Raw genomic sequence first — 26,506 nt, forward strand, 5'->3', positions numbered from 1 at the left:
TGCATGTTTGTAAGAAACAAATCCATCAAGGTGTTTCCATTTCAAACCGTCACTTCTGATCAAAATACATAATCCATAATAATGCTTCCTCCAGTGAAAAAGTCTGTCTCTCACATCAGATCCATAAACCGTGCTTGATCTGTGCATATTTCTCTCCTGAATCAGATGAGACAACTTTCCACTGCAGAAAGCAATACTATGGATACAGGATTTTAACCAGAAGCAATGGTTTGAAGTAAAAAATTCTGGATTTGTTTCTTACAATCATGCTTTTCACTTCTCAAGACATTCATTGATGGAATGGAGTGGTGTGGATTATTGTGATGTTTTTATCAGCTGTTTAGTCTCTCATTCTGACGGCACCCATTCACTGCAGAAGATCCATTGGTGAGCAAATGATACAATGTTAAATTTCTCCAAATCTGAAAAAACAAACTCATCTATATCCTGGATGACCTGATGGTGAGTACATTTTCAATACATTTAAATTTTTGGGATTCATTTAAAACTAGAGTTAGAGGTTTGTTTTTGTTAGTAGTATTATTAACTAAAACTAAAACTATTAAAAATAATTTTAGGTAATTGATATAAAAAGCTTAAATATCATATATATATTAGATTTAACTTACATTTAGACTTAAATTTAAAGGGGTAAAAAATTAAATAAATAAATAAAAAAATTAATAAAAAATAAAAATTAATAAAACCTAAGGGGTTAGAAATGTTGTCGAAGTACTAAAATGACTAAAACGTAAATAAATAAATATATTTTAAAAAATTAATTGAAAACTGAAAATATAAAAATAAAAGCTAGTTCAAACTCTCATAAATACTATAGTAATGTATAACTAATACTATAATAACACTGGTTTGTGTCCCTAACCCTAAAGTATATATAGAAGTATTAATGATGCTTGCCTTATCCATATAGCTTTTGTGCAAAGCTTTCATTAACAAGAACAACAACACATACAGATACTGTATGTATTTGATTTATGAATAGGTGACCAAGTCAGCATCAACACGTGCTTCTGTTGCTTAACAAATAAATCTGCTTGAACATGCCTTAAGCAGGTCTGCACAGATTTCCCTGGAGACTCGCAGCTATAGATATTATTCTCAAGTCCCTTCAGGGAACATAGACTCGTCACTGTACGGCAGCCTCTTTTGGGCTGGATTATTTTTTAAGGTTTATTTCAAGACATTTCCATCAGGCAACCAAAAGAACAGTTTTTTCCCTCATTTATATGATTTATATCTACATTTGTCCATTAAATAGTTCACTAATTTTAGACATTGCGTTTCAGAATGTATTGAGTTTCTTCTTGTATATGAAAGATAAGCTTAGATTATTAAGGAGCGTTCATAATAATAATGAACATGTTCAGTTCTTTAATGCTGTCTTTTTCAGTCATCTGGGTTGCTGTCCCAAAATAACCCAGCCTCGTTTTGGGTCTGAGTCATACATTATATAGCATCACTGAAAAGCTTTGAATTGGTTTATGAAACATACTCACTCATTGTGGTATCTGTTTAATTGAACAGTAAGTGTTCTTTTCCAAATACTGTGAGATATTAAATCTGATTATTCATGCACCAAATTTGGTTGCTCTATTTTGTTATACAAGTGGATGATTGAGTAGAATGTGGAAATTTTTTATATGCATGCATGAAATTACAAAACAGACATTAATCGCAAATATGCATCAAGGAAGGTGTCACATTCACCTCTGTGTGACCTGGCTTAAAAGGTTAAAGGCCATCCTAATAATTCAATTCTAAATGAATGAAGTAGACAGGCTACTTAATTAATCACCTGATTGAAACATTGATTCTGTTTTCTGCAGATAATCAGAAAATCATTGGTTTTGATACGTCATGCCTTTAAGTCCAGGACTTACATTATGTCATGTGCTTTATAATAAAAGAACTAAGAGCATTAAAACTCTGACACCAAAGACGGAAAAGCTTTTTATGGCATAATGTGGATGTGCAAGGTGGATGTGCAAAAATGAAAAAATAAATGTTTGTGGCATAATGTAGAAACATCACCTTCAAAAGATCTTTGTGTGCTTATTTTGATTGCATTAAACATTCTCAATCTGACATGTTTTTCTTTTAAAGCTCTAGTAGTATAAAAGGAGCATGATACCTACAATCTGATGGAAACATAATTTTCGTTCATCATCAGACTTGATAGTAATGCATGATGCCTACATGAGCAAACGTGCCCTATGAATGCAAAGTTGCTATGCATTTTTGCTTAACAAATGAAAACCTGGTTAGGTCATCGCTGTCACTTCACGTCATACCATCTATAAAAATGGCCTAGATATTAACACATCATTTGCCTGTAAGCAATACTAACCGCAATGAGATTCCACCTGCATGAAGCAGCCTCTGCTTTTCCAGGAGCAAATTGCTGTTGGAGTAGACTCTGATCTTAGCAATGCTCCCATGTTGGTTAAACCGGCAGATTTTATTCTGTCTGTGTCATGCAAGCCACTGTAAAATTTAACATAAACTAAAGCAACTGCTAGACTGACCTGTTTGAGTCGCAGTAACTGTAGAGATCTACACTACACCCTACTGGAGACTTCTGTGTTTCACAAGCGCTGGCAGGCTTGATTTGGGTTATAAAACCCTGTTTAAATGGGTTGTCTTGTATTTTTAGCCTTTTTTTTTAAGAATTACATTGATTCATTCATATGTGCTATCATTGTATATTAACAAATGCATAAGACTAAATCTAGATGGACAAATAATTAGAGAATTTGTTGATGTAGCTATGTTGATGTCGAATGATCGTTTAGTAAAAAAGGAATACATATTTAAGATTCTGCACTATTTGTTACAAATCAAATAAGCAATTTAATGACACTGATTATGTAACTTTTTCCATTCAAGCACAAGATACTCTTTGAAACATTATCAAATGTGACCCTGGCTGTGAAATCCCAGCTTTTTTTGTGTGTGATTTACTGTTTTCTACATAAAATCATTCTAAGGTAAAGAACACTGTGAAAATGTAACCTTGATATCTTTAATACTGACTGAGTAAAAAAATCATAGTGAAATTAATGGTCGAAATCAAACTTTGATGCTTGTTATTTTAGATTATTTCACAGAGAGGGTCACAAATTTATTATTAGATTTTATAAACCCTCTTTTTTTTAAATGGAATTAACTGTATATCACTGTATATCAACAGAAAGGGCTAAATCTTACTTAACAAATAATTCAAGAGAATTTAATTATGTTTTAAGATACTTAAGTGTTTGCATATGCACAACCTTTTCTTTTTTACTATTAATATAGTAAAGAAGAAACAGCTATGACATAAAATGTGACCCTGGACCGCAAAACCAGTCTTAAGTCGCTGGGGGTATATTTGTAGCAATAGCCAAAAATACATCGTATGGGTCAAAATTATTGATTTTTCTTTTATGCCAAAAAATCATTAGGATATTAAGTAAAGATCATGACGATATTTTGTAAATTTCTTACTGTAAATACATCAAAACTTAATTTCTGTTTAGTAATATGCATTAAGAACTTACAGGTGATTTTCTCAATATTATGATTTTTTTGCACCCTCAAATATCGTCCTATCATAACAAACCATACATCAATGGAAAGCTTATTTATTCCGTTTATTTATTGAAAATTGACCATTATGACTGGTTTTGTGGTCCAGGGTCACAAATTAGGAATAGCCTAGATATTTAATATTCTGCACTATTTCTATAGCTCACTAATGGCATTGACAATGGGAATTTTAGTACACATTTATTTACTTATGTATTGCTATTAAGTTATAGTTTGTTTTTTGACACTATTTTCACTTCTTTTTAGTTTTAATTATAAATTTAAACTTGTTTTCTTATGTTTTTATATACTCTTTCTGTCACTTTTAGCTGCACTTTTATGTGTGAAAAAGTGATAGCTACAACACAAATCCCCCCCCCCCCCCCCCCGGCAACGGTTGCTATGGTGACTAATTACGTCAAACACGACTTTGGTTACCATGGTCCTTGTGACGTGAGGGACCGTGTAAAACGGTGTAGGAAACCCCGAACAGCGGTTACCATGGATACTGGCGGGGGGTGGAGTTTAGAGGAAGCGGAAGTGTCAGCGCAAGCGGAAGTGGTACTGCCCTGAATACCCCGAGCAGCGCAACGGAGGACAGCTTGATACTCCCATCGTTAACAGACACAAATCCGGACTCGAAATATATTTAAATGTGAGTTACGTTGCCCGTTAAGGCTGCTCGGTTGATATTATGAATGTTACAGGTGCGTTTTGCTGTATTGTTGCTCATGTAAGCCCCCCTCATCATTGTCAATGGCGGAAGGTGTCTATTGTGGTTTGGGGCTGGGTGCAAGGACTTAGGCCGAGGCGGGCGATGAATAGCGATTATTGCCGATTTATTTCCGATTATGTCCGATTTATATTAGAAGCGCACCGTTCCCGCACTTTCATTATATAAGAGCGCAATCAAAGCAGCGTCGCGCATCCGAACGGGAGCAATGGCCAGGTATGGTATTCAACGCCCGGCCGTCGTGAAAGCTAACCGGCTAACCAGTTAATAGCATTACACACCAGAGGAGTAAAGCGAATGCTTACGAACTGCAGTTAGTAACGGTTAAATTTACTTTGTCGAGAATAATCGGCGCGTCCGGTTATCTTCCACAGAGGAATGCTAGTGAGAGGCCGTTGCATTGGTGGCTAACGCTGCTAGCTTGAGCGAAGAGCCTCGAATATGCTGCAGTGCAGTATTAGCGAGGTTAGGCGCTTTGAACGACTCAGATTTATAGTTTTAGTATTTCTAAATGCGTTCGAGTTAATTTATTGATATAATATAGTGGGTCGGGATCGGTTCAATCGCGAAACAATCACCTCAAAGGAGGGCGGACTTGTCGTCAGGACGCGTCGTGAGGGCCTATGTAAATAAATCTAGTTCGACACCAGATTATGTCATCTGCTAACCGTTCAAACTATGCGTTTTAACTAGTACTCCAGCCGCCTTCGCTCACATTTGGCAACCGATTAGCAAACTCACACATGTGTGTTGGTCTCCAGGAGCTGGAAGGGCTGTGTTTACTCGCCTGACACCGTTACCTGTGGTTCGGGTTCAGGCGGAGACATCAACTCCTGGGCGTTGGCACTTACACACGTACTGATAGCTGACAGAGTTGAAATTCCCTCCGTTGCCTGCTAGAATCCCGATTTTATGTCGGATTCCATGACCTTGCACAAAGGTAGACAGAACATTTGGATGCATGGAATATTAAGCAGGAGCCAGACACCTGGGGTTATATGTGATTTAGAATAGGTGATCTATTGGGTTTGGTTTAGACTTTGACCGGATATTATATAATAATAGAGGTGGATAAACAGTTGTGTGTGTTAGAAAATGATTTTGACCAGTTTTTTATTTGGGTTATATATTTCAGAAATCCTGAAACCACTGTGCACTATGAGCTAAAAATACAGCCTGATTATGTCATTTGGTCAGCAAAGAACAATTGTTAGACACTAAATGTAAAATCAAAGTAAAACAAGTGTTATGGTGGTCATATATTTGTTATTGATCTAAACTTAGGTTAACCAGTCTTTTAGGTTGACCACTGATTATGCCAATAACTATGGGTAAACCTGGTTAATTATGCATTAAAATGCATGGCAAAAAAAAAAAACACAAGGCAAAATAAAACTATTTACAGTATTTATGTATTTCTCAGAAATGGTTAATGGCAAGGTTTTTACCATATGTTATGATGTGCATATATTTCTTATTGGACAAAATAAAAAGTCTTTTAGATTAAGCACTACTTATGTATACATAAACCTGGTTTGTTATGCAGAAATGCATGATCATATTTTATAAACAGTTATATGGCAAAATAAACCCCCCAAAGTTAATTTTTGTTTAAAGTGTTTATATATTTTTTCACAAGTTTAAATAGTTTTTTTTTTTTTTAAGATATGTGATGCGCTTTTTAGAACATTTATTTAACCGTTGGTGAATTTTAGTTGTAGCAAAAAGATGGTTGATCAGCAGAGAATCTGAATTGGAGCTCAATTCAGACACAAACGCTGCATTATTGTGGGGTCTGAAGTAATTTTGCTTGCTTGAAGACTAGTGTGAATGCTATTTTAGTGTGCAAAACGGCCTATTTTCAAAGCCGACTAGTCAATTAATCAGTCTTAAAGTTCTGTTTAACTAGACTGGTTTCAGGTAATCCCCTTGTATTGTCATAACATCAGTGAGTGTTATAACCTCAAATGAGACTTTACTGATGTCTTTGATTCTGATATGATGAATGCATTGAGATAAACACTTTGAGACAGTCACTGAATGACTGCCGCTTCATAGCTGTGTCTTTGCATTGGTCCTCTTACGTAATCATTCATGGGTAGCCTTCAGTATGACTTAAATCTTCGTAAGTCCCAAATTTAATAATAGTATCTGGTGCAGGTCAAAATAAGCACCAACTTGAAAGTTGACCTCTTTACAACAAAAGGAGGTCAGCCAAGCTCACTAAGCGACTCTATAAACTTGACTTAATTTTATTATATGCGTACAGACTATAGTAAAAGGAAAAGTAGCTCACCAACATGCATTTTGTACCTTTGTCTCCTACTTTTGTAGTTGCATCATGGACAAGAGCGACTTAGTGCAGAAGGCAAAGCTCGCTGAGCAGGCCGAGCGCTATGATGACATGGCTGCTTCCATGAAGGCCGTCACGGAGGGCGGCGTTGAGCTCTCCAACGAAGAGCGCAACCTGCTCTCCGTGGCTTACAAGAACGTGGTGGGCGCCCGCCGCTCGTCCTGGCGCGTGATCTCCAGCATCGAGCAGAAAACGGAGGGCAATGAGAAGAAACAGCAGATGGCGCGTGAATACCGTGAGAAGATCGAGACTGAGCTTCAGGACATCTGCAACGACGTGCTGGTGAGAGACGTGATGTGTGAAGAAAACATTTGACAGTTCTAGAAGATCCACCTGATTTAATTTGCAATTAATTTAAAATTTAGAATTACAGCTGAATTAAAAACTTAGAAATATTATTCTGATGTATATTATGCAATATTAGATGCTCTGTTTCAAAATCTGCAGCATTTTAAGGCATTATAGTGTTAAAGTATCACATGAATTAAAAGGGTTCTTTTTGGCCAAAATTCTAAATTCCAGAAATTCAAATTCCAAAAATGTGCAATATATATATTTATGCTTGTTAGAATACTGTGTTGTTTCTCTTTCATTGTCTCTGTTTTGTCAAATTCATTGTTTAAAGCTTTATATGAAATGATGCACAGCATTGCAATCAACTATTTAATGTTTTCACTTAGGATGCTGCCTATGTAGGCAGCAAGGCAGGCCACTATATGATTAGAGCAAAAGGAATCAATTTTATTTGTAACATGAAACTGCTCATATGAAAAATGCAATTAGGATGGATCCAAAAATGCACACTTTTCCTTTCGGAAAATAGTTTTTTTGATGGTCAGTGCTTTTCATTTATTCATGTAATATTAATGTTCATAGCTTAATGTCAGTCTGTCCTCTGTTCTGTCAGGGTCTCCTGGAGAAATTCCTCATTCCCAACGCTAGCCAGGCAGAGAGCAAAGTCTTCTACCTGAAAATGAAAGGAGACTACTACAGATACCTGTCCGAGGTGGCATCCGGAGAATCAAAGAAAAGTGAGCCCATTTTCTTTATAAAGCAAGAAAGATGTTGCCTAAATATTAATTTATCTGTTATTAGAGTGAAGATGGATTAATAGAAAATGATTGGAACTGATAATGCTGAAGTTTAAGGTCTAGTCCTAAGAGTGAATAATTAGATGCTAGCCAAAGCATCGAAACATTCAGGCTGTGATGTGATGGGCATGAATATGATTTTGTTTCCTCTCAAATTACAGCCACAGTGGACAACTCTCAGAAGGCTTACCAGGATGCGTTTGAGATCAGCAAAAAGGAAATGCAGCCAACACACCCCATCAGGCTGGGACTAGCACTGAACTTCTCCGTGTTTTACTATGAAATCCTCAACACCCCAGAGCAGGCCTGCAGTTTGGCAAAGACGGTTAGACAATTATCTGTTCATCTACAGCTTGTTTGACTTTTTCTGTTTTGGGTATGCGCAAATGTACACTGTAAAAAAATGTGAAGATGAACCTGTTAAATGGTTAACGGTACAAACAAATTTACAGGGAAAAAACGTAAACTGGCGTTCCCAGAATTCCCTGCGTAGCATTCAAATTTTGTTTGAATTTGATGTTTTTTCTTTGTTTCTTCTTATCAGTTATGTTTATTAGGGTTGTATGTTACATCTAATGTTGTTAAATTAATGTTTATTGCATATTTCAGTTTAATGAGTCTCACCATGATGGTGTTTAGTGCTTGTGTGAATGACACTATGCACTTGATATGTTATTATATAAAAGCTGCTTGTGATGGGCTTTGGTTCATCATGTGCCTTTCTCATCACCTGCATTTGGTGGTTATCAGTGTATTTCAAAGGTAAAAAACAGATTTCAGTACTTCAATAGGTTGGTATATTAATGTTATATCAATGAATGAAATTACGGTATTTAACTGTAAATTTAAGTTAAAACCGAAAATGTTCTTACCATATTTTTTACGGTAGAATTCTGGCAACCAGAGCTGCTGTTTTTTTTTTGTTTTGTTTTTTACAGTGTACTCTTTCAGATTTCATCCCATCTTATTTATGCAACATTCAGTGGATATCTTCAAAAAGCGATTTGGAATGTGAAACTAAATAAGTTTATACTGAATAGTAGAGCGTGCATTTCCAGTGCACAGGAAGACAACAGAGCTGACCCTCATGTTTACCTTCACCTTAGGCTTTCGATGAGGCAATTGCTGAGCTGGACACCTTGAACGAGGACTCCTACAAAGACAGCACCCTGATCATGCAGTTACTAAGGGACAACCTCACTGTAAGTACCAACTTTAGCTTTCTAGGTGTAGACCGAGCCCAACATTTAACACTCCTTTAAAATGAACAATGTATAATTAATAGACTATATAGATTTCTGATCAGATTAAATTAAAAACGATAATCTGAGCCATGCTAATCTAAAATTTTGTGAGTGATTAACATCAAAAACATTTAGATGTCTTTTTTTGTCTTGCGCAAGACACATTGTTCTGACAACAATTTTCGTGTATGATTTATCTTGTATAGTTTTTTTTTTTTCTTCCTAAAACCTACGTACAATAATCTACCAAAATTTATATTTAACAATTTAAGCATTTTTTTTAATTTAGCACAGTTTTTTCATTTACAAGTTATTAGCATAAAAATTGTTTAAATGAATTTCTTAGCAGGGTTACTGCAGGTCTTAAAGTCTTAAAGCGCTCTTCCACAAAGCAAGGTTTTAAGTCTGATGATAAAGTTTTAAATCGCATGCACTGCAGAAAAGGGAATATCTTCCTTAGTATAGTTTTGTCTTTCAAGATACATTTAAGATGCAAAGTGAAGATATCTTTTTTTTTTTTTTTGACAGTTTATGCTTAAAATAACACATTTTGGTCAGTGTGGTATTAAAACTTGTTTTCCCATTGAATTAAGTAGATTTTTTTCTAAGTCCATTGGCAGATTTTTATCCTTGTTGACAACTCGGTTCAAATTCTTATAAAATAAGACTTGTCATTTAGAATCACAGATATTTTTTGCAGTGTGATCAGAAGGTACTGTAAAAGTTATTTCCATATTGGAAGCGGAAATATTCAAGCCATAATGTTTGTCAGAAGTTGAATTTAACTTTCGACATCTTAAATTTACCTCCAGAAACCTGTCTTAGTCAGTAGTTTTAATATAAATAGCACAATTTTGCAGATAAAAAATATTTAACATTACGCCATTGATCAGTGTGGTAAAAAGTTCATTTTGGGGCCTGATCATTGCATCATTTTAACTTTTTTCTTTCGTTCTGCAGCTGTGGACATCAGAAAACCAGGGTGATGAGGGGGATGCTGGCGAGGGCGAGAACTAAAGGCGTTGCACTTCACTGTTAAATCCACCTACACTCTTTATCTTACACAGCCCATAATTCCCTGCTCCATCCAGTCCACCTCACCTTTATCCACCTTTCTGTATGACGAGCAGCATGAATTGTACCTGACCTACCAGTTTGTACCCCTGAAGCCACGAGCGGCAGGGTGAAGTTTGGTTTTTCCAAGGCTGACTTGTCTCAAACATGTCTGTTTGTATTTTCCCCCTGACGAGAAAATGATAGTGGAAACAATTTCCATCTTTTTTCCCTTGCCAAAATCCCTCCTAACATTTTTAAAAGGTATATATTCTCTGGTCTAGCAGGATATAATGCATTGTAGTGTCCCTCCCCACCCATTTTTCCCCTCCTCTGTCTTTTCTCTCCAATAGTGTACTGGCAATTGCTGGTTTTATTCAAAAGGTTATTAAACAGTCCATTAATTTAACAAACACTGTGACGTTTAGTTTTTCCTCCTGGATAACTTGTGCTTAATGGAAATCGGAACGGTTTTGTTACGAGTAGCAGTACAATTCTGTTGCGATCTCATACAGAACGGATGAAAACAGGCTGTATTGTGACACTGACTAACATGCATTACTATTATTGCTGTCATGTGCGTGATTTTGCATACACGGCTAACGATGATAAAAGGGACCCGAGGTTTGCCATTCCATGTCTATATTCAGTTTTAAGTTAAAGACATTCCATCAGTATGTGACCTTTCACGATTACAGACCTTATTGTGAACAAACTGGAGAGTTTCCTAATGTGCTGTCAAGGAGGCAGTCAACATAAAGGTGCTGTTTGACATCAGTAAACGATTTTCCTGGTTTGTTCTGTACATTTTTTTCCCTTTTTCGTAATATTGCCATCACTTCCGTTTAATAAAGATGTAAAATTGTAAACATTTCAGAGGTAAATATAAATTTGTTTTAAAACTAAATGCTTGCAAAAACGCTTTTTTTTTTTTTTTTTTTAGTTATTCAACCCTCTTACAAACAGAAGTCGATGCTTGACATTTCCCTCTTTATGTAAATCAGAAGGTGTTTTGGGGCCTTAGACTGACTTTGAGCTTCACTACTCCTCGTTCCTGCTAAGAGAGGAGTTTCTGTAAGACCATAGCAGTTCAGCTGAGAAATTCTGGATTTAACTTGAATTTTGTGCAGGAAAGTGCTGCAGACCAGTGGAGGCTTTGAAGTCCTGGCCCAAAGTTTGTGACGCACAAGCCGAAATCGAATTTGGCAAATAGTTGAAGGACCTGAAGCAATTTTTGAGGGGTAGCCACTCACTCAGTGTCACAATACCTTGTCACATCACCATAACATTCCACTTAGGTGTAGAAATCATCCGTCTCGAGCTGAAGACAATGTTCATGCACTGAAGACTAAATCTCTCTCTCCCCTTAGCTGAACAAATGGCAGTTATTCTACGCTTGATTACAAAAAAAAAATACAGTAGTGAATGTGGAGCCGAGTCTGTCTGTATATCTGGTATCTCCAATTGCTTTGTTTTTACTGACCAGTATTCTGCCTGAAGTTAGCTTCTGTGACAGTTTCATTGCTTAGCGCGCACGTGGTTGTGAAAATTTAGACTAGCTTAAGGAAAAGAAAAAATTTTACAAAATGACAAAAAAAATAACCTGGTTATTGACGTAATACTAGATTTGTGTGTCTTTTAAAACAGTTCTAGTTTCACCTTACATGTTATAATCAGGAAAGTGTAAAAGACAATTTAAAGTGAAATAAAAGTTTTATCAGTTCCAAATTGCGCTGTATTGTTTTTCGTAGTGGTGTTCATTCAATTGAGCACGTTTTCTAGGTCTTCTCACTCTTTCTATAAAGATTTAAATGGCGTGTAAATGTTTATGCCTAATAAATAAGCATTTAAGGGAATGTTCCATGAAAGTTATAGGAATAGCTATAGTCAAATTTGCTGAAAATGTACTCATCCTCAGGAAATCATGCGTCATCTTCAGAACAGATTCTGATAAATGTAGCATTACATCACTTGCTCACCAATGGATCCTCTGCAGTGAATGGGTGCCGTCAGAATGAGAGTCCAAACAGCTGATAAAAACATCGTAATCTTGTGAAGCGAAAAGTTGTGCGTTTCTTTTGTCCATCAAAGTGCTTTGAACCAATGCTTCTGGTCACAATATGAGTCTAAAATAAGTCCTTCATACCCACTGTCATTTGTTTAGAACTCATTTGGTCTGTTTTTGCTTGTAAACGGTGCTTGATCTGTGCATATGTCTATTTCATATTGATTGACTGGGGTGGTGTGAATTACTTGTGGATTATTGTGATGTTTTTATCAGCTGTTTGGACTCTCAATCTGACGGCACCCATTCACTGCAGAGGATCCACTGGTGAGCAAGTGGTGTAATGCTACATTTCTCAGATTCTGTTCTAATAAACTCATCTACATCTTGAATGGCCTGAGGGGTGAAAGAATTTTCAGCATATTTTCATTTTTGGGTGAACTAAAAGTGGGTTTTGGCTGAAGTTCAGTCGTCTGGCATGTTGTTAATTACTTCAGAAAAAGGATTGTTTGTTTTGTACAAACAAAACCCATTTAAAGTAACATTTGAAGTTGACTACTGTGATTAAAATTACTTGTTTGCAAAAGGTATATTCAATTTAAGGCATATTTACAGTTCAGATAACTCATCTTTTATGTTTAATTGGTCATTGACGGCATATATTTTGGTAGAGTTTTTTTGCTGTAATTCACAGTTATACTACCTGTATACATTGCATTTACTGTTTTATGTCTTTCTAGTATAACTAATTCCTACCAAAAAAATATCACTGATCATAGCATTACATCTGCCAGTTTACAGGATGAAAAGTTACAATATTCCAGAACATTCTCCTTTATTACCAGATGCATACAGCACATTATTTAAATAAAGACCCGTTTACGTTGTCTTGATGCAAAATGCGATATGAAACATCAATACAGGTGTCAAGTCTTTACAAATGTATATAAACATTAATTAGTTGAGCAAAAAAAAAAAAAAAAAAAAAAGTTTGTAGAAAACACAGCCCTAATTCTATTTGCCTTTTTGAGTCAGACTAAAAGTGATTAATTAAAACTTTGTCTGAAAAAGAGCCAGTAAGTTACATGTGCAATGAAACATTAAAATCACATGAATCTCATGGTTATTTCATCTTCTGTACTTCCTGCAATAGGTTTTGCGCTGCCATGTTGTTTGGCTCAATTTTGAGCACACTGTTAAGATCTTCAATAGCAGATTTCTTGTTCTAGGGAAAAAATGTATTACATTTAGTCATTTAGCGGATCCTTTTATCCAAAGCGACTTACAAATGAGGACAATGGAAGTAATCAAAATCAACAAAAGAGCAATGATCTGCAAGTGCTATGACAAGTCTGAGTGAGCTTAACGCAGTACACGTAGCAAGTTTTATATATATATATATATATATATATATATATATATATATATATATATATATATATATATATATATATATATATATATATATATATATATAAAACAGAATAGAAAAATAATAGAACAAGCTAGTGTTAAAAGGCCTTTTTTGCTTTTTGTTAATTGTATAATAAAAAGAAAAGCTAGTGTTGTTGTTTTTTTAAGAAAAACAAGCAGTTGGAAAATAAATTACAATTCATAAACCAATTCACCAAATTTAGCTAAGACAATGAACTTCAATTTATTCTGAATTAAACTTACTTTGAGTTCCTTGTTTGCCTGGGCACGGCGGTAAAACGCTTTAATGTTGGCAGAATCCAATCGAAGAGCCTCATCGCAGTCGCTAAAGGTTTCTTTGTACATCTTCAATGACAGATAGCAGAGAGCCCTACAAGCAATATTGATTTACACGCATTATCAAATAGTCCATGACTTTTCCAGTTTTGAAATGAATTTTCCATAACTATAGGAACCCTTGACATTTGGCAGCATAATGACTGGTACCATTTCTTACCGGTTTGTGTAGGTTGTGACCTCTGTGGGGTCCTGACCGAGTGACTGCGTGTATTTCTCCACGGCCTTCTTGTGTTCGCCCTTCTTCACAAACTCATTGCCTTCTTCCTTCAGAGCCTTGGCCTTTTTAGCAGCTTCAGGTCCTGGTGCTTAAAATAATACAATTGAAAATCAAGTGCTGAAGCGAAGTATGTTGGCTCCGCTCAGTACGGCGCAGGCAAATACCTTTCTTCTTGTTGTCAATCACACTGTTTTGTTGTGGGCTGGGGGCCGAGCTGGCAGCTTGCGCCAGGCTTTCTTTCACAGACATCGGAACGGTGGGAATCGGAGGCAGTTTCTCTCTCCAAGATGATCCGTCTATATCCGTCAAAGCCTTGGTCATTCTGGAGGGAAGGAGCGATGTGTTGCATGTAACATTTTTTGTATCCTTATGCTTGTATGTTGTGCATTACCTCTATTATACGGTTGATAATTGCATTCTCTATTAACATGTATAATAATTCTGGATCCTGGTCAGGCAAAATTACCTGTTGACGCCGTCGTGAGCAGCCGGCACGTTCCAGTCCATCTGTAAAACAGTTTTGTAGTCCACATACGCCTGTCTGTATCTCTCCAAGGCTTCATAAGCTGACGCCCGACGAAGCAGAGCTTTAAATCCAAACGGAACCAGTTCAAGAGACCTGAAAGATACATATTAAGATTATTAACACTGAAGATAATCACTTAAACCATTTTTTCACCTGTGGTTGTTGCACTTACGTTGTGCAGTCTTTAATGCATTCACTGCAGTTTCCATCTTTCAGGTAGCTGGCGGCCCTGTTGGAGTACAATATACCCAGATCTTCCTTGTTCTTCTGACCTGCGAACAGAATATTGATGTGTCTTTATTTACGTTAGTTCCCTTACATCTATTATAGTCTGAGGAACCATTTCTCTTTATCCGTTGCTCTGCAACTTTCTTATCTTCCTGTTTGGTATGACGACTCTATTGTTCTTGTCATTGTCACTCAAAAACATATGTAATCTTCCTGGTATTCCTAGCATTTGACTTGACATTACCATGATGTTACAATCAGATTCTAACATGGTTCTGTCAGATGATAAAGAAGGAGATAATAAAGGATATGCAATCATAATTCATAACCATGCAAGGGACCCCTAGGTAGTTATATATTTGTATCTATAATATGAACATTAATAATATAAATGTGTGTAAACTCATTTGTAAAATATTCCTATTATATCCCCTTTTTTACTACTCACTACAGTGCTGTACTATTAAATGTATAATTTCAACAACAAAAAAATCTTTATTAATGTTAACCACTACATTTTTTCATGTATTTTTCTGTTATTATTAGTATTGCTATGAATTTAATATGTCATAGATATATAGCTAAGCAGTCAGAATATGTGTAAAATAATATTTGGGAAATTTCTACAGTGCTGTACTATTATATGCATTATATATTTAAAAGGTATGCATGTATGTTTTTAAATTTACTTTTCCACTGACCCCCTAGTACTCATTTGGGGGTCCCATGACCCTCTTTACACACGTTACGGAAATACTTTAGTAATACCATAGTATTGACATGGTATTGCAAGGAACAATAATACCATGGAACAATTCGTGTAAGTGTAAGGATACCATCCCAGACAGCAACATAGTGTTGGCCCAGATCCGGCCCAAATCTGGCCCGTGTGAAATCCATGTGGGCCGGATCTGGGCCAACACTGCTTGCTGTCGGGGATGGTACATGTACAAAAACATGGTAATATTTGAAATGTGAGTACATTAGACTGCCCTTACCAGACTTCTCCAGCAGCTGGATGGACTGGCTGTAGAGGTTCACGGCTTCTCCATACTGACCGGCTCTGAAGCACTCGTTACCGGCTTGTTTGAGCTCCGTCCACGACTGCGAGCGCCGCTTATGAGGCATGTTGATACTGTAACGATCAAAGGCAGTGTGAACCTTAAGTGCTGTTGAGATCAATATTACACACCAGTAAAATTGTTGTGAGACGTATAAACTTAGTGTAAAACAAAGTTACCGCGGTAGAATCACGTCTGAAGTTGAAAAACCGGAAAGTAAACGTTGAAGGAAGGGCTTTGGTGATAACTCGGCTCCGCTTGTTTAAAGTTACCAGTTGTATGAACTAGATGAGATAACTAGTCCTCGTTCTAGAACAAGCTAGAAGACGCGCTAGCCGGGATGAGTAGCACGTTTTACCGGCTGAGGCTCTGCAGAAACGGGTTGAATTTCAGTTTCAATTCTCCACTCAAGCGGCTGACTCTCGATCTGTGCTGCTGCTATTTGAAGATCAAGATGGGTCCAGTGTTGCCAGATCCAGCAACAAATCCTAGCAACGTGGTCTGACGAATAAATAAGTGAAAAGTCGAGTATAAAACAGCGACATGGCAACCGACACAAGCAGTTGGTTGCCAGATGTTCGTGAAACCAGTAACATTCATTATTTTAAAACGCATCAGTTAAGATTTTTTTCTTTTAAATAATGTTTTAATACAGTCAGTAAAATAATTAGCAATAAAAATACAAGACAAAAAAGGCAATGGTATATAATCCATCGAAACCTGATTATTTAAAAAACGCAAATTAATTTTATTTTATAAATGTTTTGTCTTAGTCTATCAACGAATAAACCACTGTATTCTTTATTTCTTTAAATAATAAAAGTACAATGTGTGGTAGTAGTTGTAAGTTAAGCCGTGTGAGATGTTTTATAGAAATCAAATTTAATTCATGCTTATAATAAATAAGTAAATAAATAAATATTCTATTTTTATTAAACATATATTACATATGTTTTTTCCTTTGTCTTAATCGGCCCCGCTGTGTTTGTCCTTCGTCAGTTTCCGTAGTTTGGCCACATAAACGACTTCCTGTCTGAGTAACCGGATGTGCGTGCTGAAGGTCGTGAATTAAACGGTAAATATAGAGCTTGCTATACTTCTATGGTGAAATCTGTATAAATTTCAATAATATCAAGTTATGTTTTTCATAACACTAAATAAGAATCTCCATTTAGCTAAACGTGCCTCGTTTTTGAACTCCGTTTTGTCGCTGGCGGTCATTGCTAGCTAGTGTTAGCAATACAGATCGTCTCAACTCCATGATATGAATCAGAATTATTAATATTTAAAATAAAAGAAAATTTGGCTTTTCACGTCTAGAGACATGATATGCAAATTAGCTAAACCGCTAAAATCTACAACTGCCCAAAAGAACACATCTGTATATAAAACCTTATGCATTTTAACAATATCTAAAAATGTAATGGTGTCTGTTTGTATGCTTGTCTTGAAAAGCACGTAGCTGTGCTGAAGGGTTGACTATGAGTGTAAGAAGTATATTTTATCAATGTCCATTATTGTCCTCTGCTTCTAGAAGTCAACAATGTCTCTTCAAAAGCCAGCAATGAGAGGCCTCCTTTCCAAGCGTTTGAGGTTTCATTTGCCCATCGCATTCGCTTTCTCCCTCGTTGCAGCAGTCGCCTTCAAGGTCAGTGTTATTGTATTAATCCATCAAATCTTTTTATGGTCATATATACTATATTAGAGCTTTGTGGTCTTTGGTGCTGTTTAAAATTGTGATTGGCACTTCATCTCTTGCTTGGGTCAAAATGTTTTTTTAAAATTCCCACATCAACAAGCACTTTTGTCATGATTTATCCTTAATAGTCATTCAAATTAAATTGAAATTTGATTAGATGATCCCTAATTTGTATATTTAGTTGTATCCTCTTTTTTTAATTTTGGGCAAAGGAGTTTTTGCAAGCTAGCATGTACAGTTTTTCTTGAATCTGAGAAATAGTTTGTGTCTTTCTGCAGTTCACCGTAACAGAGCCCAGGAAACAGGCTTATGCTGACTTCTACAAACATTACGATTCAATGAAGGAGTTCAGTGCCATGAGGGAAGCTGGTATCTTTGAAAGTGTCAGACCCACTGGAAAATAAACCACTGTTTTGTGAGTGGCTCTTCAAATGCATATATCAGTATTATTTGTAATAATTTTCATTCATCACTTTGGCCTTTTTAATGCAGCGCTGTTCACATAATAATAATAAATATGAACCAGTTTTGGCTAAAATTCAAGCTTTGAATGCTCCAAAAACAAGAGATGTTCATGGAAAACTGATCCAAAGTTTTGTCCCTGACTATAATTTTAAAAATGCAGTTAATAGCATAATTTTCTTTCATGCATTGGTCAATTATGAGCTGTTTGGCTTCCGTAATGTATTCTTTCTGACAAGTGTAAAGAAAACATTCAAACTACACTTTAATTTTTTTTATTACTCATTATTGATTTGCATTTATAGATTTCAATTTCATCTGCAAAGGCCATTTTCCAAAAGTCCAAGTCTCCAATTCACCAGTACTTATTGCATCAACATTTATAGTTTTATTTCTATCTATATTGTGAAGGTTTTTGCAGTCAGAATTTGTTCATAGATTATTCACCAGATGTATAACATTTTATTCTAAAAACATGGTGAATTGCTTGTTTGATGACAGTATTTTTCTGATTTATGGAGTGATAAAACCTTTATCGCTCTGTAAAAACCCTAATCTGTCAACAAATGAACCTGGCTTTGTCCAAAATTCAGATTTCTCTTCTGGAAATATTTGCAAATTAGTGCATACATAATTAGATAATGCATTATTTGCTTGTTTAAACATAACATTTCAGAAAATTTAGAATATAAAATGGTTCTCTTAATGTACAAAGAATGGTGATATTAACTTTTTGCTGTGCTTTCCTGTGGACTTACACTTTCTTCTTTCTTTACAGGATATGTTCCCCCTGCACTCCTGCTCTACAACTGAATCTTTATAAGATGATCAGATATGAACATTGATGTCTGATGTTCTTATTAATATACAAATAAACTCTTGACAACCATCATGCTGTACTGGCTTATTGGTACTTGTACATGAAAATAAATGTTGAAACCTGTCATATCTTGTCAACATGCCTCTCCTATGTGTTTTATCATGAAAGAGACTCGCATCATTGACAAGGTTGGGTGTTTAACTATCGTTTATGTAATTACCATAAAAATTAAAAACTTGAATCCAAATGATAAGTTTAACCTCAACATAGTGGTAATGTTGCCATGTCTAGAATATTTTCAAAGGTGAAAGTATTTTTTTTTAACTCCGTTTCAAGAAAAATATAAAATGTTCACATTTTTTTTTTAAAATCTAAGTTTGTGATGTTGCTTCATATTTGTTTGTCCTTTTGACCTTTTTAGGGAAACAAAAATCCACAGTTGGTGTTTACCCTAATGTAATTTATTAATGGAATAATACCACTATTATGGTGCATACAAAGTGCAATATTTTTTATTTTCATCTTTGTAATACCATGGTATTTTTGAAACCACATTGGTGAACCATATGAAAACCATTATTTTTCTTGATTAGAGGTCTTTTATTTTGACGTGCATTTTCCCAGTGTACTACCGCACAGGAAGTGCTTCGAACAAGAAAAGCGGAAGTTGTTGATGGACAAAGTTGAGCATTCTCACGGCCAATTTATTCTTAAAGCGTACGATTAGTAATGTACAACTACAGTTTCATTAATCTCGCCGATACGACCGCTTGTGTACAGTGGGTGAGTTGTTTATTAGTAGTGATGGTTTAGGTTGTGTTTGCGCTCTGTACATGCGCCTTATCCAGGCCAGAGAGCCTGAGAGTGGACAGCTTGTTGTGGATTAAATATTGATTATCGCATATTTAGGCTAGATAATGTACAAACGAACCAGTCAACAATATCAGGTTACTTCTGTAACACTCTGTAGGTAACACATGCAGTTATGTGTTGTAAAGTATTTGGAGTCCTACACATTTTATATGACAGCACTTTGCAATATTGGAACAGAAATTATTACAACTATTGCATATAACTGTATAATCTTATAAAATATTATATGCGAGGCTAAAAATTGCATTTGCATTGATAGTGTTTTATTTACAAAAAAAAAAAAATATTGTTTGAAGTTTTGCGTTGTTTACGATATTTTGAGTCCCATGTCAATTCCAGTGTACATGCATTTAAGTCCCATGCTATTGCCATATTATGCTATTATAGTACCTTTTATGTATTATGTGCTCATATACCATGTGTTACTTCATGGTATTTCAGAGAATACTGTTAATACAAACATGGTGTTTCCACTTAAAACCATAACATCATCGTATTTTTAGTTCAGTTGCTTTAACAAACTGCTCTTTGTTAAATGTTGAATCAAGATTTGCATTTACAGGAAGATTTATAAATGCTTTGAAGAAATTGTAATATTAGCTAGTTTTATTTTTGGTGTTGAATGACATCTAGTTATCATGAAGGGCTAAAATCATTTTCAAGCTTTAATTTTAAAAAAGTGTAAAGTTTCAAAAGCTAAATATGTATGGCATGCTTAAGTCTGAAATGGTAGACCTACACAATGGAAGTTGTGTTCTTATGTGATGCAAGTAGGGCTGAATTAAATGCAGAAAAGTTGAATAGACATAAAACTGTCTTTTTTTATGGTTTAGGGCAGGGGTAGGCAACGTCAGTCCTGGAGTGCCGCTGTCCTGTAGAGTTTTGCTCCAACCCTAATCAATCACACCTGAACAAGATAATCAAGGTCTTCAGGATTACTAAGGATAGGGATACAGGCAGGTGAGGGTTTTTTTTCAGATTTGGAGCTAAACTCTGCAGGACACCGGCACTCTTGTCTACCCCTAGTTTAGGGTTTCGTAAGTTGATGAAAAGATAAAAATATAGATAATTTATTAAATAATAAAATGTAAAATTAAAATAAATATTTTAATTCAAAATAAAACACAATAATTGGTTATATATTTTATTTAAAATATTTATTTAATTATCTGCGTGTCTATTTTAATATATTATAAATGTAATTTATTCCTGTGATGCGCAGCTGAATTTTCAGCATCATTCCTCCAGTCTTCAGTGTCACATGATCCTTCAGAAATCATTCTAATATGCTGCTCAAGAAACATTTCTTATTATTAATGTTAAAAGCAGTTTTGCAAGTAATAATAATAGATATAGAAATTGTTTAATATTCATTGTTTTAAATGACTTATGCAGTTATATAATGGTACTTATGTGAATAATATATTTGTATTATATTCACAGGTGCCCGGGTGGATCTGTGATCTGCATCCGTCTACAGTCTGAGCTCTTCTTCTTCTTGCACTCTACCTCTGAACTCTCATACGACCTCCATCTCTCTGTCTCCCACATGAGCGCAGCGTTCTATTCCCGCTGGGCCGAGCGCCATGCCTGACCGGGATAGCGTCTACCTGGCAGGTGGTGGTGGGGGCGGCAGTGGGACTGGGGTGGGCACTGGGGTCGGGGACGAGGGAGGGTCCGGGACGGGTGGAGAAAGTAGAGCGTCAGGGGTTGGAGGCTCAGCGGGCTGCGTGGGGGGTAACGGAGGTCCCGGGGCAATGGGAGGCGGCGGGGCGTTAGGAAACGGCGCTTTTGGCTCCGGTTTGGGACTGGATGGCGTTTGCCGGGATTTTTTGCGGAACGTGTGCAAGCGTGGAAAGCGCTGCCGCTTCCGGCATCCGGACTTCAATGAGGTTCCCGATTTGGGCGTGCAAAAGAACGAGTTCATCTTTTGCCACGACCATCAGAACAAAGAGTGCGTGCGCACCAACTGCAGATTCGTGCACGGCTCGAAGGAGGACGAGGACTATTATAAGAAAACCGGAGAGCTTCCGCTTCGGCTCAGGGGGAAGGTAGCGGCCGGGTTGGGATTGTCTCCGACCGACCTTCCGTTGAGCCGCGGAGAGGTGCCTATTTGCAGGGACTACCTGAAAGGAGAGTGCCAGCGGGGCAATAAGTGCAAGTTCCGGCATGTCAGGAAGGATTATGAGTATGAAGCCCCATCCCGGGGTGGAGTCGGGTGTATGATGGGCGTCACCGGTGGCGTCAGCGGGATGGTGAACACCGGCGGCGGTGGAGCAGGAGGTGTTGCCGTTGCCTGCGGCGGGATGTCTGGTCTCGTTGGCGGTGGTGTTGGTAACTACATAGGACTGGGATGTCCCAACATGGGTGGCTGCAGAGAGCAGGGCATGTCGGGTGGAGTTGGGGCCTCGTTGAGCAGCTGCATGTCGATGGGAACAGCAGGTCTTCGGCGGTATGACAGGGGCCCTTGCTCTGTCTACGACCCTCTGTTTGAGAATGGCATGTTTGAAGCGGGGCCAGTGGAGGTGCCTGTTGACCACACGGCCCTCCAGCTGAAGAGACGGCGTTTGGAGGGGCTGCGGTTGACCGATGGGACCGGTGGTGGACATTATGACCTGGGGGTTCAGACCACCCTCTCGACCCGACCGTTAGAGTACCGCTTACTGGAAGAGGAGAACTCCCTGCTGAGGAAAAGAGTGGAGGAGCTTAAGAAACAGGTGAACAGATGTTAAATGTACTCATTCACTCACTCTCATGTAGTTTCAAACCTTCCTTTCTTCAGTCGAAAACAAAGGAAGATGCATCTCTGTCTCTGTTGAGTTTGGGGCTGCAAAAATTATATAGTATTACAAAAAGTAGCTAAAAACTGCCTTATCTCACCTCCAATCTCATTCTGGTCATATATGGTGCTTTAAGATGCATTGTGCCTGATATTTTTGCCAAAGACCAGACACACGAGAATCAATCGACAAGACATTTCACATCAAACCCAGTGTGTAGTTATCTAGTTTTGAGAACTACAGCCGAGGAGATTTCTAGCAAAAGAACTCTTCCTTTTTTTATTGTGCTTTTTTGCAGTGTTATTTTAGTGTTATTTATATATTATTACAGATGGCCTATTTAATATTTTGAAAGAGCTTTTAATTTTATATTTTCAGTTTTAGTTTTTGTTTTAGTAATTTTGACTTTTTGTAATACGTTTTTGTTTTAGTAATTGTATTACTTAAGTTATCATTTATTTTTATTTAGTTCATTTCTAAATGAAAATGAATTTTTATACTTTGTTTTATTTTTAGTTCACAGTAAAAACAGCTGTTTTTGTGGGGAGGCACCAATATTAAAAATCTGTATTTTGTCTAAAATCAAGTATCAGGTTTAAATGCTATGAGTGAATTAAGGGTTCATAACATTATAATGTGCAGTGTGAAAAAATAATACTCAGTTTTGATTACAAAAGATTACATGTACATTAGCGAAAGATTTAAGTTTAGTGATAGCAGGTACAGATGTAGAATTAATCTCTACGTTTTTATCATTTTTGGAGATTGACAGTCCCATCTTTGACTTTACTCTTTAAACTGTACATTCTGCAGTAGATAATCTTTTAAATTTCCACAGAAGACAGATTTTGAATGATTTGAGCATGAATAAAGGATGACAGAGTATATCTTTGCTGACCTCTTTCTATTACAAGTCTTTTAGAAGCATTATGCAATTGAGACCCATCCTTTATAAATCCTGCAAACAAAACATGCAAATCATCTCCAAATTGTACTTTATCTTGAGGTCAGTGACAGAATCATTTTTAAGTTTAGGACAACTGTAACAACATCCCTGTCTTTCGTGTGAAGTTTCAAGTTAAATTCTCAAAACTCACATCTTTCCTGTTTTTCTCCAGGTGTCCAATCTCATAGCCACCAACGAGGTTCTCCTGGAGCAGAACGCTCAGTTCCGAAGCCAGGCTAAAGTGATGACGCTGTCCTCCACTCCAGCTCCGTCTGAGCAGAGTCTGGTGCCCCCTGTTGGTTCTGTCAGCTCCTACAACCATGGCATCGCCCAGACACACACCACTCTGAGCAGCGCTGGTATGCAGCCCCGTCCCGTCACGCAGCAGGATCTGGTGGCCCCGGCCGGAGCGCCGACCGCCCCTCAAGCCAACGCGGCGCCCCCTACCGCACCCCCTCCACATCTGAACCCCGACCCCATCTCTGCCGCCCTCGCTCAGACTATCGCCCAGGGAATGGCTCCACCTGTTTCCATGGCCCCTGTTGCGGTTTCGGTAGCACCGGTCGCTGTGTCGATGGCACAACCGCTGCCGGGCATCACGATGAGCCATGCGACCACACCGATGGTGTCGTATCCCATCGCCAGTCAGAGTATGAGGATCACAAACTTGCCTCATTAGTATGAACAGATTTTTTCAGCAATATATACACAAGTCAAGGAAATTCTCCTAACACCCTTTTGCTTAACTTACCAATAACACGGTAAGTTTCTCAGGTGAAGGGTCTGTTTTGACTGAAGGGACTTATAGATTTCTGTATAGACAAAATACAGATCTCCTCTTGTGAATATTTGAAACATATTTCAGTTTTGTTGCCACGCTTTAGCGGATGATTGCCTTTAAGAGAGCAGAAAGAAAGATTCCTTTGAGATTGTGGACATCTATTAACTCATTTTGAAAGATGTAACTATTCAGCTAATCACTACAGAAGGATTGTGAATTTACTTGTTAGCTGTCAGTTTTAGTTTGACTCCTTTTTTAATAGTTTGTTTTGTGAATTGCTTTTGTGTGAACTGATTTTGCACAAAATTAATGAATCTGACCCACACAACAAATCATATGTGGGCATAAAAACGTTTTTTTTATTTCTTTTGGAAACTAAATAACTGCATTTTTCTGTCTAAATATTGGCAATGTTCATCTTTGGTGAGTATCTTTCTGAAATGTTGATGAAAAAATATATTTCTTATCAAACCAAACTTCTGTTATGAGTTTGATGTTTGCACTCTCAGACCTGTTCACTTATGATCAGATCACCACAGATGGATATGGGTGTAACTATATGTGTAAATAATATAGTAGAAATCCCTGTTTCACTTATGTTTAAAAATATTTTCCTCATGCCCAAATAAAACAGAGTAGACAGTTTTATGTAAAAGTTAGATAGTAAAATCACAGCATTTTATAATGTTTTGCATCTGGAAACCCCCAGATTTTTGAAAAGCTATCACTTTATTGCTCATAATCAGTTCTCATAAGTGAACTGTCATCTTTTAGTGTTTGCTTGTGATGTATTTAAGGTTTGGGGGTCTCTCTGATTAATTAAAGGTTGAGTGATTAACTATTAGGGTTATCATGCTAAAAGTATGAGCATGAGAAGTGTATTTAATCTGACCTGTTCTCAAACTTTAATCTGATAATCCACCAGCATCAGGCCTGCAGGACACAAGCACATCTGGATGCTCTGGAACAGACAAACTGAATAGTGTCTATACTTGCCCATGAATACAGATTTTAAGCAGAAGGCGATGAGCTGGTATCAGAGCATCTCAGCGGTTGTGGCTAGAAGGGATACAGCTAAAACTGGAAGCTAACAATAAACTTAATTTTCAACCTATTAGATAGTGTTTTATACAGGGTTGGGAAGAAACTACTTACATGTAACAGAAATACGTAATTTAAATACAAAATAAAAGTAATTGTAATTAGTTACTGAGAAAAAATGTGTAATCAAATTACAGTTAATTATGAAAATGTTAAGGATTACAAAGGAGGTTACATCTGATTTTCTCACACACACTGCCACATAAAGATTTAATTGATTTCTTTCATAAATTGCAGTGACTGCTCTAAAATATGAAACGCCAATGTTTCAGGAGTTTAGAAAATGCTTATTCGATGACTCTTTTATTTCCTTTATGGGTCTATGTATAGCTATGCTTAATTTTTTAAGATTAACTGTTTTTTCCAAGGCATTGTTAGATCCCAGACAGTGTAGTAGATTCATATCTAATAATGCTAATAATATTCTTATGATTTTATATATGTATTTAACCTCAGAATTATCTCGAAGTAAGTCTGATTTTGTGGTGGCTGTGCTTCAAAGGGGACATTGGATCCCCATCTTCCACAAGTTGGTATGATTAGGGTTTTCATGAAAGGTCTGCAACATACTTTGGTTAAAATTCCTCAGTGGTCCTGTAAAACAACACAGTTTTTACCTTGCTCTGTTCACAGCGGCTCGTTTTGGGGTGTGTTCCTTTAAATGATAATGAGCTCTGTTCACCCCGCCCCTCTCTTTCGTGGAAGAGCAAAGGTGATTTGCAAATAATCATAAAAATATATAAAGTGTGAGACTTACTTCTTCTGAAAGTGCATCTGGGTCACAAACAATGGGTACTGATCTATCCTTGAGTTTGAACTTTTTAACAAAACATGCCTTGAATTGTCCCTAAGTCTGGAGTAAAATTATTTGTGCGGACATAAATGAATTTAGGTGTATTCGGTGGTGCATTAACATAAAAAAAAAAAAAAAAAAACTAATGCACTGCGTCCTCAGTGGCTCCGATGTCAGGAGAAAATGAACAATCTTATGTTCTTCTACATCACAAAACTACAAAACATCTGGATTGCTACAGCTGCTCGAACACAGAGAGAATGATGGACTTCGTACAACTGGCTGAGGGCGAAATACGTTAATACTGGACAGTACTTCAGCGGTTGTGGGCGGGGCCTGAGCAAATGTGACATCATACTGCTCAGAAAATCAAAACGAC

At 36.8% G+C, this 26,506-nt stretch overlaps 4 protein-coding genes across 7 annotated transcripts; 3 read left to right on the forward strand and 1 right to left on the reverse strand.

The window, feature by feature from the left end:
• Positions 1 to 4,020: 4,020 nt before the first annotated feature.
• On the forward strand, positions 4,021 to 11,788 carry LOC306879159 (14-3-3 protein beta/alpha-A). Of its 3 annotated transcripts, none has more exons than XM_079431938.1 (6): positions 4,021 to 4,243; positions 6,656 to 6,956; positions 7,582 to 7,705; positions 7,927 to 8,090; positions 8,872 to 8,967; positions 9,970 to 11,788. In XM_079431938.1, exons 2-6 carry the CDS (start codon positions 6,663 to 6,665, stop codon positions 10,024 to 10,026), a joined length of 735 nt encoding a protein of 244 aa, XP_079288064.1. In that variant the 5' UTR covers positions 4,021 to 4,243; positions 6,656 to 6,662; the 3' UTR covers positions 10,027 to 11,788. The 3 variants fall into 3 exon arrangements, with proteins under 3 accessions (XP_079288064.1, XP_079288065.1, XP_079288063.1); XM_079431939.1 differs by having other exon boundaries at positions 4,123 to 4,295; XM_079431937.1 differs by lacking the exon at positions 4,021 to 4,243 and adding an exon at positions 4,335 to 4,537.
• Positions 11,789 to 12,678: 890 nt separating this feature from the next.
• On the reverse strand, positions 12,679 to 16,424 carry LOC306879516 (mitochondrial import receptor subunit TOM34-like). The gene is made up of 8 exons (XM_079432520.1): positions 16,052 to 16,424; positions 15,810 to 15,946; positions 14,756 to 14,855; positions 14,524 to 14,676; positions 14,222 to 14,379; positions 13,998 to 14,145; positions 13,745 to 13,871; positions 12,679 to 13,292 (listed from the first exon to the last, which is right to left on the reverse strand). Exons 2-8 carry the CDS (start codon positions 15,937 to 15,939, stop codon positions 13,191 to 13,193), a joined length of 918 nt encoding a protein of 305 aa, XP_079288646.1. The 5' UTR covers positions 15,940 to 15,946; positions 16,052 to 16,424; the 3' UTR covers positions 12,679 to 13,190.
• Positions 16,425 to 16,887: 463 nt separating this feature from the next.
• Positions 16,888 to 18,922, forward strand: LOC306878716 (cytochrome c oxidase subunit 6C-1-like). The gene is made up of 4 exons (XM_079431215.1): positions 16,888 to 16,947; positions 17,407 to 17,520; positions 17,850 to 17,986; positions 18,812 to 18,922. The coding sequence occupies exons 2-3, from the start codon at positions 17,416 to 17,418 to the stop codon at positions 17,973 to 17,975; spliced, it is 231 nt and encodes a 76-aa protein (XP_079287341.1). The 5' UTR covers positions 16,888 to 16,947; positions 17,407 to 17,415; the 3' UTR covers positions 17,976 to 17,986; positions 18,812 to 18,922.
• Positions 18,923 to 19,488: 566 nt separating this feature from the next.
• LOC306878718 (zinc finger CCCH domain-containing protein 10-like) lies at positions 19,489 to 26,250 on the forward strand. Of its 2 annotated transcripts, XM_079431219.1 has the most exons (4): positions 19,507 to 19,636; positions 20,560 to 20,686; positions 21,170 to 22,443; positions 23,625 to 24,706. In XM_079431219.1, exons 3-4 carry the CDS (start codon positions 21,313 to 21,315, stop codon positions 24,129 to 24,131), a joined length of 1,638 nt encoding a protein of 545 aa, XP_079287345.1. In that variant the 5' UTR covers positions 19,507 to 19,636; positions 20,560 to 20,686; positions 21,170 to 21,312; the 3' UTR covers positions 24,132 to 24,706. The 2 variants fall into 2 exon arrangements, with proteins under 2 accessions (XP_079287344.1, XP_079287345.1); XM_079431218.1 differs by lacking the exon at positions 20,560 to 20,686 and having other exon boundaries at positions 19,489 to 19,636; positions 23,625 to 26,250.
• The last annotated feature ends 256 nt before the right edge of the window (positions 26,251 to 26,506 follow it).

Source organism: Barbus barbus, assembly GCF_936440315.1.
Source record: "Barbus barbus genome assembly, chromosome: 13".
NCBI classification, from domain to species: Eukaryota; Metazoa; Chordata; class Actinopteri; order Cypriniformes; family Cyprinidae; genus Barbus; species Barbus barbus.